The 14594-nt window shown below is 40.0% G+C and overlaps 1 protein-coding gene across 1 annotated transcript in view; it reads right to left on the reverse strand.

Annotated features, from left to right (window-relative positions):
- ush2a (Usher syndrome 2A (autosomal recessive, mild)) overlaps nucleotides 1–14594 on the reverse strand; it is a 191107-nt gene that overhangs the window by 175447 nt on the left and 1066 nt on the right. Inside the window, exon 3 of the mRNA XM_079217420.1 lies at nucleotides 10997–11165. Coding sequence (XP_079073546.1) covers nucleotides 10997–11165 — 169 coding nt within the window. The remainder of the gene's footprint in view (nucleotides 1–10996; nucleotides 11166–14594) is intronic.

A 14594-nucleotide genomic window follows, 5' to 3' on the forward strand; every position in this document is an offset into this window, starting at 1 on the left:
CACACTGAAAGAGGAGAGAAGTAAGACCTCTCACACCACACTGCACTTCCCTGGGTCCTCAGGAATAAACCCGCCAATTGTGAAGTCGATGAATGGTTGCCAAGAAAATTGAAGGACAGACATATACAGAAAGAGACATCTTCCATTTTAGTTAAATTCTCAATAATAATCTTTCATTGTGCAAGGTGATTGTGATCACTATAATAACAAATAACTGGGATGAAACTTTTTCCATTATTATACAAACGGTTTCTGTCGTTTTGCTCTTCTTTCCTGCAAATTCAAACTCTCTGTCACATTAAGATTGAAGCTGAAAATGGACCCTGCTGAAATGGGTTCAGCAGGGTTCAATCCTGGGCCAGTCTGGATATTGAATCTAACCCCTGCACCACCTGTAGTTCTGCCACTATTCATGGCACCATTAGTACCTGGCCTGCATGCTTTTTGATCCTGCTCCTGTGACTTACCATTTTTTGACCAAACTGATAGCTGTGTATTTGTTCATTACCTATAAAAGTGCTAAGAATGTTTTTTTCCGGCTATTAAATTAAACGTACAGTTGTATATGTTATAATTCTTCTCTGAGGAAGTTTCATTCTTATTATTTTCTTATTAAACAATTTCCTTCAACAGGTTTATGTGCTCTTAGGGAGTTTCAAGCACCTATTCCTGTGCACCACCCACCCCACTGGCAATGTTACCACCTAAGCCTCTCTAAAAGCCCAGGGAAACCCTGAGTGGAAAGCTTTTAGTGATCTGTAGACTGGCATTTTGACTAAAGCTCTTCTCGATTTTCACACTCCTGCCAAACCATGGCTCAGTACACAGTGTGGACAGCAGTGTTTCTTCTAAGCTCACTTTGTAGCTGAGGGCCCCAAACGTAAGAGGTGGCAGAGAAAATATGAATAGAATTAGACCGAGCAAGAGTATAATGTAGAACTTTTAGTTTTGTTGCCACTGCAGAACAAAAAATAACAACAACAAAATGTATTGCTCTGTAAAGTTTCTGTTTTGAAATCTTGTACAAAGGCTTGAATTCTGCGTTCTGTACAACTGACCAATTTGTGACCGATTGAATGATTAAATCAACCTTTTCTCTTTTGCAATACTAAAATTAAGGACCGTTTTTACATAGGTATAGAGCCAAACTAGCATGGAAGTAATACTATTTAGCAAATTATTTTATTAATAACCAATCAAAACACAAAAAATAAGTCTGTATCATTTGAATGTTATAGGCTCAGCACTGGAAGCAAGCATAATGCTTTCTTATAACAATTAACTCATGCTTGGTTGCAACAGAGTAAGTTGCTATTCCCTTTCAAAAGCTTGGTCCAAGACAACTCACCTGACTAATCTCATTCTTTACACAAACACCTCACAGAAAATGTCATACTTTAAAATAGCATTTACTGTATATGTGAAGAAGGGCTGTCGCAGCTGCCAGTAACAGTTTGAGGTCAGGGTTATTCTTAAGGGCCTTCTCATCTACTAATGCTGGAAAACCAATTCTAGATACATATTTGACTGCCGTTTTTCAGTCTATGAAGTGCTAAATAGCCTGGACCAGGCAGGAGCTTTGTGATTATCACAGAGCATACTGTTTCCCCTGTCGCACACATGTTATCAAAAACAGACAAAAAACACACAAAGAAAACAAACACAAAAAAATAGGGATTCACAGATCTCATTTTTTCATTCCCGATAGCGATACCTGGGCTTTGAGTATCGCTGTATACCGAGTATCGATCCGATCTCATCCACTGCTGCAGTTGTTTTACACAAGCACAGCGGAGAGCAACATGTTAGACACAAGAATAAGCTATTTTGTTTAGTTGCCTTTTAGTGAAGGCTCTGAATGAGTAAGTTCCCTCTAGTATGCAATGTTAAGGTATGTCTGGGGATTTTATTGTGAAGGGGGGAATGAAAAGAGTGGGGCGGTGATGCGCTGTTACTGACAAAGTTGTAGTATTAAAGTTAATTTGTTAATTGTTAATTTCACAAGTCATACTGCCATCAGAATATTGAACAATACACATTGTGCAGATCGCAGATTTTCCTCATACTGTGCAAGTCTAATAGGGAGTAAAGTTGGGACAGAGAGATGAAGAGCAGCTGAACCAAGACACTAAAAGGTGAAGACCAGAGGCAAAGCAGAAGGAAACATTGGTGCAATTTAAATCGCTGATGCAACAAATGTGGGCATAACAGGCCATGATGTCATTCTGCAGAGGCAAAAGCCCCAAACAGCTCACTTCATCAATACCTGATAATCATTTACCCAACTGAACAAAATGCACAGGTCCTGTTTTAATATGTCTCTTATAAGCTAACTAACATATTTCATTTTATGAGTAAAACATTTTCAACAAGACACATTTTGGTCAGGTGTGTTTGTATAAAATGTTCATGTAGCTGTAGCTAACAGACAGATATACAAATCATCTTCAGGTTAATGTTGTCTTGGGGTCAAAATGACTCGTCAACACACATACATATACACTCGTACACAGGTCATTTTGACCCCAAGACAACACGAGGGTTAAGATGATCTGAATTACAATCCGACTAAGATGATCTTAGCTTTAAGATGATTTTTGGGAAACAGCTTGCTAGATATTCCCAGATATTCATGTGCGAACCAAAGTGAGTGAATTCAAAAAGTGTAATGTGACTTTATGTGTCCCCAGCTCTCCACTTGTCACCTTTCCCTCTCTCTTTCTCTCACTCTCTCTCTACTGTTATGTCTCTCCTTGTTATTCACCCACCAAGCCTCCCCCTCTTTACTCCTCTCTCCCCCCTATATACTTGCCCTTACCCACTATGAACTGTTAGCAGCTCTGATGTACAGCCAATATTCTCTCTATCATATTAGCACGGCTGCAGTGTGTAAAGAAAGAGATAGGAAGAGGCGGGAAAGGAGAGAGAGAGAGGATGGAGAGGAGACACATTTGTTCTACTCATCTCAGCTCTAAAAGATACAATTACCTCTCACAGCATATTATCCATGTTTTATACCAGCCCAAGGCCCCGTGCCTTTGCCTTGCCGCACTCACCCCATGTAGGGCCCATATTTTAACACTAGCTATGACAGTTTATTTAAGAAAAGAAAATTGTCCCCAGGGAGATGGAGAGGGGGAGAGAGGGAGTGTGTGTAAGGAGAATAAGAGGGAAGGACAAAGAGGATGGAAGGGGGGGGGCGGGGGGGGGGGGGGGAATGAGAGATAGATGAGGCAGAGAGAAGGAGAAAGACAAAATCATCTTCAAGAAAAAAACGGACAAAAGATAAAGACAGAAGAATACAGTGAGGGGACATTTATAAGGTGACACACCAACCTTTTAATAAAGACCATAAGTCTCTAAGACTTTTTCTTTCTTTTTCTTTAATAAAACGGAGACATCCATGAGAGCATAAAAAGAAGGAGGATCGCATTCAGTATCACACTGAAAGAGGAGAGAAGTAAGACTTCGTAACAAGGCTCAGATGCACCAGGTACCTAAGAGGTCCTGACAATGTATCGGGTTTCAGGTTGGGTTTGAGTCATGTTGTTGCTTGACATTTCGGGCTCTGGTCAGGCTCAGGTTTGGTTATTTTCAAAAGTAATTCATAAAGAAATGTCTCCCTTACTAAGGAATATGAATCAGAGGATCTACCAATCCAACAAAGCCATGACATGATTTAATTAATGTAGTTGTAGGCGGAAACACAATGTGTATTTAATGTGGATCAGAGTTTGTCAGGTTGGTCATAGTGGTCATAGTGGTTTTGACAAGTTCTGGTCAGTGCAGAACTCAACCTTCAGAATAGAAAATGTGTTTAATTGTCACGAAGCATCTTCTTTTCTAAATGAATATTCTGGTTCTTTTTAAAGTTTTTAACTAGCCTATGCCATCCAACTTCTACTTCAGTGTGTATAGTTCTAGAAAGTGTAGGTTAACATAACATATGCTCTTATGTGGACCCTTTTATACAAAGCACCTTGCAGCATCCTTGCCGCATACATTTTTAGCACTCATATCTCACAGCTCCAGTGGGAATGAAACCCATAACCCTGGCCGTGTTAGTGCCTTGCTCTCACTATTAAGCTGGACCAGACAGCACACTGGCATGAAACACTGATGTAAAACTCATTCATTCATTCATTTGAGGACAGAAAATGTCAAAACCCACCACGCACACACACACACACACACACACACACACACACACACACACACACACACACACACACACACACACACACACACACACACACACACACACACACACACACACACACACACACACACACACCTTTCTCTCCCCCTCTCCCACTATGTAATTGATGCCAGTCTCGTGCCCTTTCGCCTCCTGTGCCAGCGGGCAGAGGGCTACCATAGAGGCGCCCGCTTCACCCCTACATAACAACCTTGCTTCACCTTCACACACATGCACACAACGATAAATACACACACCTACATTTACTGTATTTAGTGCACTCACATGCACACAAACACACAAATAGAGCCTACAGAAACAGTGTATGCCAATGCACACATATAAACACAAAAACCCACTTTCAGTCTGTCTCACAATCTCTCAGTCTGTCTGACTGACTGTCAGTCTGTCTGTCTGTCTGTCTGTCTGTCTGTTTCTCTGTCAGTCTGTCTGTCTGTTTGTCAGTCTCTCTGTCTGCAGACAGAGAGAATAGCAAGAGACTACATGTGTGCAAACAGCAAACACTCACAAATACAAACCCTTTCTTTTCAACTCTATTTCCCCTACTACAAATCATGTCATCGTATTTGCATAAGCGCCCTTATTTAAATGTTGTCAAATTACTTTATTCTCTTACAGCAAATAGTTACACATACCTTCCAGTTGCTTAACATTAATTGAGCAGCTTTTCACAGCAGCAGTACCCACAAAACCTCTTGAGTTGAATATTGGAAATAGAGGATAGATTTAGGAAAAGCATGTATGTATAAGCACTACAACAACAATTGAATCAGGTAAAAATATCTTTGTCATGGAGAAAAGAGAAACTAATTGCTGAGAATATATATATGTGACTACAGGTTTGACTAGAGGTACTGGTAACTTGCGTTCCAAGACAGTGTCAAACCAATGCTAAAACTAGGTCAGGATCAAGTTAGATGAGCTGGGTCAGATAACATGTGGTGACCAATTCACACCAACGGCAAACGCAGAATAAGAGGTGGGAAGAAGTGATGAAGAGGAGGGCAGAGGGAGGGAGAGAACAGGAATGACAGAGGCTGCAGGAGAGACAGACCGAGTACAGAGAAGAAGAAGACAGACGAAGGAAAAAAGGAAGACCAACCGAGTCTCAGATAGAGTGCGGTAATGAGGAATGTGCCTATGCATCTAGAAAGAAAGAAAAAGATGGAAAGACTGTGGTGGTATCAGATCACTCGGTGCAAATCATTTAAAGACCAGACCAGTCCTTATACAGACATACACAGAGGCCGGAGTCTGCCAGTGTAATTGCGCGTGGAACATTCATTAAACATATTATGGCATTCGGGAGACGTTTTAGCAGCCAAACTGTCTGAGAACAGAGTAGTGAAGCAGATGAGTTGTCAGGGTCTGGAGAACAAAAGTCTGTCAAATAAATATATAGATGGATGTGTGTGTGTCTTTGTAAACTTGACTTGACCTTAACTCACTGTGACACTCAGATACCTAGATACCCACTTACCTTCTTTATTGATCTTTCTTAAGAAGTCTGTTCTACTTTCTTTTCTTTTTTTTGCAACAGGTGAGAAAAAAAGAAGCAACCAGCCATTTTCCTATGTATGCCCGTGTGGTGCTGTGTGCATGTGGAGTCAGTACGTACACCACTAGTGTGTTGGTGTATTTAATAGTAAGAGAAAGAAAAAGAGTGTGTGTGTGTGTGTGTGTGTGTGTGTGTGTGTGTGTGTGTGTGTGTGTGTGTGTGTGTGTGTGTGTGTGTGTGTGTGTGCGTGTGTGTGTGTGTGTTCGTGTGTGCGTGCGTGTGTGTGTTAAACATTCATGCTGCCGTGTTGGGTCGTGATGGGACCGGTGTGACTGGTTGTCCCTGCCACTGCCTCATCCGATAATGCTGATTTGCTCAGGCACTAACAGACGAACCCCTCTGGGGGTCCTCTAGGCACACAGTCAATCACTGGCACTCCAAAAGATAGTACTCCAAAGCTATTTAAATCGCAAACTCTCTTCTATTCTCTTCTCCCCATCTTTTGCCATCTTTTTTGCCACTTTATTCTCTTCAACTCTCTCTCTATACACTGAAACCTTCTACTTGATTTCCTCTCACCCCCTGACTTAAAGTAGGTTCATCTCTCATCTCTTTGTATACATTTTTTTCTTCCCTTTTTACTATAATAATACAATACCACAAAGTGCAAAACATAAAAATGAGAGGCGCACAAAAAGAAAATATCTGGAAGTTAATTTTTGTATTTATCATTTAGAGCAGGGGTGGCCAACCAGTCAGAGACTAAGAGCCACATTTTTTACTGTGTTACCGCAAAGACCCACATCATACCCCCCCCTTTTTTGTCACAGTTGAGAAGGACATAACTCTAATAAGAACATGCATGTGGTCTGGGGCAGTGGTTCAACTGATTTGGCTGCAGGACCCACCATCACCCTGAATGACAAGGCGCGACCAAAGCGAGGAACATTTTCAACTTCTCAATTTGATTTAATGAAAATATGGCACCGTTTGAACCTGAGATAGTGTCACAGTATGCCAAACACAGAAATATTTCCTTTCACACTCAATTAAAAACCCAAAAGTGCTTCTTAAGGATACAAGGTAATACAACACACATAATAATGTTATAACTTCAGCCTTTTTGAACATAACAAAAAAAAAGGTTGGGAATGAAGCAAACTATCACAAATAGTCCGATGTGTAAACTCACGCAAGTAAAGTGTGTTGTGAACGCAGCATTGAGGAGTGTGTGAATATTCAATTCAATTCAGTTTATTTTATATAGCCCAAAATCACAAATTAAAATGTGCAATCTGTGTAAATAACATCCTGTCCCGGCACCTCACATAAGAGCCGGAAAAACTCCCCAAATAAAGATAGTAAAAACCATTTCACAGGGAAAACAGGAAGAACCCTTCAGGAGAGCAACAGAGGAGGATCCCTCTCTCCGGATGGACAGAAGCAATAGATGTCATGTGACCAGAATAAACAACGTAACAGAGTTACAACACATTACATCAATATGACTGAAATTGAATAAATTGCACTCTGCCGCATTAAAAAATCCCTTCAAAAAAAAAGCACAGGATTTTTTTTTTTTTGCCCATGTAAAATGACCGTCCTGACGGACTGAAAACGGGTCCGCGAAAGACTGAAAACGGGTCCGCGAAAGACTGAAAACGGGTCCGCGAAAGACTGAAAACGGGTCCGCGAATGACTGAAAACAGGTCGCGAATGACTGAAAACGGGTCGCGAATGACTGAAAACGGGTCCGCGATTTCATGGCTTTTAAGCCGTCGCGCCTTGAGTTTGACACCAGTGGTCTAAAGTATTTGCAAAATCAATAAAAAGATTAAAAAAAAAAAAAAAAAACCACAAACTTCGATATGAACGCAAGAGCCGCATGAAACCAGGCAAAGAGCCGCATGCGGCTCGGGAGCCGTGGGTTGGCCAGGCCTGATTTAGAGCCAACAAAGAAGGTTGTGTATAACATTCTAAGTAGACCTGCTCCTCTCAATGGTATAGCATTTACATTGGATTGATCACATAATGCTAAATCTGTTTAATGACAATAACAAATGGCTCTAGTTTCATGGCAGTAAATTGGCAATAACAGGCAATAACTTCCTCGTCTTAAGATAGCCTCCCATTTGCTGCCCTTGGTGTGGTGCTCCTGATGTGGGGGTTATGTATATCTCTCATCTACTCTTTGTCTCAATGTGAAGGGGCTCTGGATAGACAAACGGACTGCGTGCAGCTCATTAGTTTCCCTACCCAACCACTTCACAGTGTCAATGCCCAATGTGCTCCTAAAGCAATCACAGTGCTGTGAGGCACTTGATATTATTAAAGAGAGAACAAGTCATGTCAATTACACACAGATCATCAGCCACTTTAACACCAGTTGTTTCCATCCCTCCCTCATCCCCAGCAGTTGTAGAGGTAATTTTCTACATTCAAGAAGAGCTACCCGTTTGTAATAAATTCTGTAGAAATGTACAAAGAAGTGAGTCTCACAATAAACTGACTTTATAAGTATCACTTAACAACACTGAGCCACCTCCCTCACTTTCCCCATCTCCTCTCCTCTCCCAATCCCTCCCTCCCCCAGGCTACCTATTCCTCCACTATTCTCGACATCGTTACCATAATCAGATAAGACAACTACCTAGGGAGCACCGGCATCCCTACAGCACCTTGCTCCTGGCACCGTGTGTGTACATGTGTGCGTCAGTGTGTGCGAATTGCTCCTGGCACTTGGAAATCCGTATTCCTTTTGACTGTCTTTTTTTTTTTTTTTTTGATCTTTTGAAACCGACAGATGACTGGTTGGTTGGTGTGTGTGTGTGTGTGTGTGTGTGTGTGTGTGTGTGTGTGTGTGTGTGTGTGTGTGTGTGTGTGTGTGTGTGTGTGCAAGAAAGGTTTCTAAATTGCCCTGCTCCTTCATAAGGTAATATCTGTATTGTGGCTGACATGTCTGCTACAAATTACTGCTGAACCGTGAGCGTGTGTGTGTGTGTGTGTGTGTGTGTGTGTGTGTGTGTGTGTGTGAGTGTGTGTGTATGTGTGTATGAGTGAGTGATAAGTAAATAAGTGTGTGTGAATGCACAGGAATGGGAGTATGCGAATGGTGTTTGAGTGTCAAGGATGATTATGTTATTCTTCTGAATAGTCAAAACGGATCACTTCACCCTACCATTAAACGAAAGGACGTCTGATTCATAAGAATGCGCACACACACAAAGTTTCAAAACACCTCCAAGCCACACCGACACAACACACTTTTAGCTAAATATCTGCAAGCCTTACACTTTTCTATGTCTTCATGGACATGTACATCACACATAGGTAGTGTACATAGACATATATAAAAGCCTGATCCCTGCAGGGCATGAACACATACTGTACAGACACACACACACACAAACACACGCACACACACACGCTACCAATTGAGCCATAAGCAACACTACATTTAACCAACAACACAAAGGACAGCCAAATTACTGGACCAGGCATCAACACCAGTCAGCCAGCTAGTAAACTAAACTGTCAAGTTAGATCTGGCTGGGGACAATAATTTAAAGTACTGGTCAACATGTATAACTTCCTGGCTTCTCCCTCTGGCCTTGAATAATGCGTTAAATATAACTGCAGTTGATATATAGTAGGCTCCATTCCTTTATCTACCTACATTTGGAACCTCCAGTCTCTCTTTTCAAAGTAATTACTAGAAACTTAGTTTGAATGAAGACTTATAATTATAGAAAATGGAAGGATAAGAAATGTATTTGAAGATACTAAGATTATTAAAAGAGTTATCTATTTGCAACAGACTACTCGTCATTAGTCAGCCATTTTTTTACAATGTTTTCCTTGTTTTTTATATTTTATTGTCTTATCTTGGTTTGACATTTTTGAAAATTCGCTTCTAAGCTTTCTTGCCAAAAGTGAAATGAAAAAAGGAATACCACTCGTATGTCTGTGCTTTATGTATGGAGATAGAGCTCAGCTTAGCATACAAACCTATTTATAACTACATGAAACATAGTACATGTTGATTCTATTAATTGATCATCTTTTCTTTTTGTTTTGTTTGTTGGTTCAATTTCAGTTCCATTTTTACTTTCTAAGACAGATATTTTTTTTGAGAATTCATGATATAAAACATCATCATTAGGGTTATATAATGTCATTATTATTCCGTGTTATGGCCAGAGAGGGGCAATAAAAGAAATTAACAAAATACAATAATGCCTATTAAAATATATGCCAGGTCAAATAAATATTTGGGCCAAAACATTATATCGATAAAAAGTAGTTAAACAAACAACTTCATTAACAGACGCTTATAGTGAAAAGACTTGTCATGGTGGCCCTGTTTTCTCCACAAGTAGCCTGGTTATTCAGAAAAGCTGAAAGAGAAAGATTGTCCAGTAGAGTAATCTGTAACATGATAAGTCTTCAACAGACCAGAAACACACACACACACACACACACACACACACACACACACACACACACACACACACACACACACACACATACACACCCTCGGTCTCTCCACTTCACTAGCAGCTTTTTCAGAACTATTAGAGCTTATGAAAGCCTTTTTTGTCCATGACAGCCTTGTATTTCTAACTTCTGATACCTCCTAAAATATCTAGTTGATGTACCACTTAGGTCAATTGGTTCTTGAGAAATAAAGGACAGTAAGAAAACACCAAAGAGTAAAAAATAAAAGCATACATTGTCCATATATCACATACAGTACACAATGAGTAAGCTCATTCAGGGTTACGGTGCTCGCCAGGCAACCCCAGATTCATTCACGTTTTAGAACGGGCTTTGTGCAATCAAATTAAACAACCTTACGTGAGTAAAAAAACACAGACCTAAAAAGATCAAGTAAATAAGTAAAATCCAAAGAAATACTGTGTTGCAAGTGGGAGAAATTGTCTGTCTGTGTATGTGTATCTGATGTAATGTGCAGCCCCTGGCCCCAGCAGCTGTGCCAAAGCAGATGTTTGCCAGTGTAATTACCACAACCTTGTAGAGAGGAAGAGAACAATATGGACAGCGAATGAAAGAAAAACGTAGATGGAGAAGACGATGATAAAGAGACCATTCTAGATCCTTATGACACTTAAACGCAAACCTGATTGAGCTTCATGCATAAAAGCATGTAAACATACATGCTACATGTGGCTCTCATATTGACCGACTATGACATGTTTATCAGGGCAGCCGTCTCTTATGCCACCATCAGAATCCCTGAACACTTTGATAATTGTTACCTGCAAAACAAGGTGTGTCCACTCCTCCAGTGTAAGCCTCCCCTCTGTTCTGAAGCTGACGGTCAGAGGAGTCCGACTGCTGGACCGACCATACCGCAGTGTGATCATCTGCTCGGACACTGTCACAGAAAAAATCAACCGCTGCCCTGAGCTCTTCTCCAGCAGCATCCTGAGGGAAGCAGAAACATGCATATCGAAACACAATTATTTCAGCAGCAGGTCTACAGTCAAGACAGTCCATCTGAATAGCTTGCAGTGGTAAGTTGTTATGACTTAACTCAGAAGTAAGGAAAAAGGATGAGTGGACTCAAGTGCCACTACGCACACTCCTACACACAGTCTCTCATTCTGACATTTACACATAGAATATCAATATTTTACATGACTGCTAGGTTTGAGCTGCTACACTGGGTGCAGACACACACACCCTCCTCTTGTCATATTAACCACCATCACTGACATTTTATGGGAAATCATGACTTTTATGAACCCAGAGCCACATACCCTATAAATCACAGATAGATGTATGCATGAGAAAGAGACCATATGTATGTATGCATGTGAGCGTGTGTGTGCTTGTGGGGAGAGACAAAGAGATAGATAGACAGGCAGAGATAATAAGTGCAGGTTGGTTACTTAAAATTGTGAAAGATGGACATCATAATTGTTTTCGTCAAAACCCTGAATGACATTCAGTTTGAAAAAACAGCAAATACACATACAGTTTTTGAGAAGCTGTAAACTTTTGGCAGCCTACTTTCTTAATCAATAGTACAAATTGTTGGTGTTGCATACTTTTCTGTTGGTGTATCGGTTTTAACAAAAATGTATTCAATACGTTGCTAGGGAAAGGTAAGTTGATAGTTAGGGAAAAACAAGTTGTCAAAATACTTCAAGCAAGGAAAAGTACAGTGTGTGTGACCAAACAAAAATAAATATTCATTCAAAATTAGAATCTTCAAACAATATAGACATAACTTCATAACCAGTTTCTGGAAGTGAAGCCACGGTATAATAAAAACTATGATTTGTAAGAACAGGTGGCTGGCTCTGTTCATTGTTCAGATGAGGGGAGGGATGTGAAATCACAAAGAGAGGGAGACACAAAGAGAGGGGTGAGGAGAGATGGACAGAGGTGAGGATAGAGACCTCCTTTCATCTGGCTTCTTTGATGGCAGCCATGATCGTCTATACAACAAAAGACTGATGGCCAACGACAGTAACAGAAAGACGGAGAAGGAGAGTGAGAGAGGGAGAGATATTACTTCCATTCAGATGCATTCAGCCTTACAGGTATCATGTTCGGAAAACCAAGACAACAAGACTTGTCTGTCATCTAAATCCCCGGACAGACAACTTCACAAACAAAATCACAGCCGGAAATTTAAAGGACTGATGTGATCTTTGAAACTGAACATCCAGTGAGTTACTAGATACACATAAACCTAGCGTTGCTCTGGATCTTTCTTCAGAATCAGACGTGTGACCACTGCAAAGTTATCAGTCATGTTTATCTTGACAGCACATTGTGGAATATGTGAATGTAGACAGACTTTATCTAATGGAACCTAAACAAAGTCATAACAGATGTTTGTTTAATCCACATTGCCACATTTCTTTGTTTGTCCAAATCGAGCCTACAATTTCTTATCATATTTAAAGTAGTAATGTAGTAAAATTATGCTGTGACATATGACTAAACAATCTTTTAATATGATCAGATATGGTTGGCTTGAGTTTTTAAATAAAAGAAAACAGGGGGTGTAGAGGTAGAAAGGAGAAGAGCTTACTAGACCTTCGTTTGAGGCTCGCTGCTACGAGCATCACATACCCGAATCTCCGACCAAAATGTCAGCAATCAAGTTGCATTGTGGGTAATTTAGGCCCACCGTTTTGACAAGGAAAAACACTGTGTGGAATAAAAAAAGATAGCATCTCTGGTTCTGCTAAATATATTTTGAGCCTTGTATTTCTAAAGAGTCCATCAAGCTTTGGCTTGTCACAATAATACATTTTGTGGGACAACATATTGTCCCAAATATAATTGCGTTGATTGCGAATGATGTCATTGTCGTTTTAAGACAACTTTTTGCCACTGATATGATGATATAATAGCATAATAATGCCAGTAAATTCTTTCAAGAACTTTGCATTCTTAAGAATATTTAGACATTGGAATTGGAAGGTGAAGAAAATATAAAAATATTTCATATAAATAAAATATTAATGAAATAACAAGAATGCGCTATTTCTGCACAATGCCCAATGTTTATTTTGGCATTATGTTTGCAAAAATGCTGGTGACATTCTTATGTAAACACAACGGCAATATTGAGGTTAACAAAAATGATTGCGGCCAGGAACATATATCTTACAATATTCAACAACTTAATTACTGTGACAGGCCTAATCGAGAGTCCAACAAAGTTATAGGAGATAAACGGTAAAATCGGTGAACTCGTTTGCTAGCTACATTTGACTAACAAATAGAAAACAAGACATCATGCATTTTTTACTTATTTTTACTTTCATGACAAAGCATCCCATGTTGTCCGAGCAATCTACTTTCACTGTTGCTGTAAGGGGAGATGGGGTTGCCAAGAAAAGCCAACTGATCTCTTTATATGTGTGCTTGTGCTTTGTGCTTTGTGCTTTGTGTGTGTGTGTGTGTGTGTGTGTGTGTGTGTGTGTGTGTGTGTGTGTGTGTGTGTGTGTGTGTGTCTGCAAACTGATCTGAGTGTGTGTAACTCTGCACCACCCCAGCCCTGCCCTCAACATACCAGCACACTCTCATCCCCTCTCTCACACACAACATGTCTAAGTGGAACATGACAGCCAGTTGTTAGCCAGCATTTCCTGATAGTGATACTGACCTGACGAGACCTGATTGCTTCTTGTTATTAGATCAATATCGCAGGGCTTTCACTTCAATGCACTGTCAATGTATGAAAATCATATCAAATATGATATCAGAACAGGCATTTGACTATACATTACAGCAGCACTGCGTTTCCAGCAGGGAGCTGGATCAGTAGCACAGGATGATGTTGGACTACTCTGATAGGGTAAATCAGTAATTGTGACTCATTACTATTGCACACATGCTATTCTTTCCCATTTCTCTTTCTGTTTCTTTCCACCTAGGTTCCAAAGATTTGAATATAAAGTATATTCTCATAATGCCAATAACAAATTGAATAACTTTATCTGTATCACTGCAATTTTTCGTTTTACTTTTATTTCTCCAAAAAAGTAGAATTTGGACCAGAACTGTCAATTGTACCTCTTCCTGTAAATTAAGTATTAACAAAGCTTGCTTAATGTAACACAATGTTATTATTGCTCTTTATAGCTGTGCCAAATGAAACTGTAGGTCAACTAACCAGGGTATTCATTCTGCAGTGACACACTACACAATCACTCATATCCTTTGCTCTCATGATTCAAGGGGGTTCTCAGCCTCTCCACACACCACATGTCAAAATGTATTTAAAAACATTTATGTAATCATTAAAAGTATATGATTTTTATCTAATTAAATATTCTACCTGTTAAACCTTTCAAAAACACCTTTCACTGCAGTCAAAAATAGACAAAC

Source organism: Taurulus bubalis (genome assembly GCF_910589615.1).
Source record: "Taurulus bubalis genome assembly, chromosome: 4".
In the NCBI taxonomy this organism is placed as follows: Eukaryota; Metazoa; Chordata; class Actinopteri; order Perciformes; family Cottidae; genus Taurulus; species Taurulus bubalis.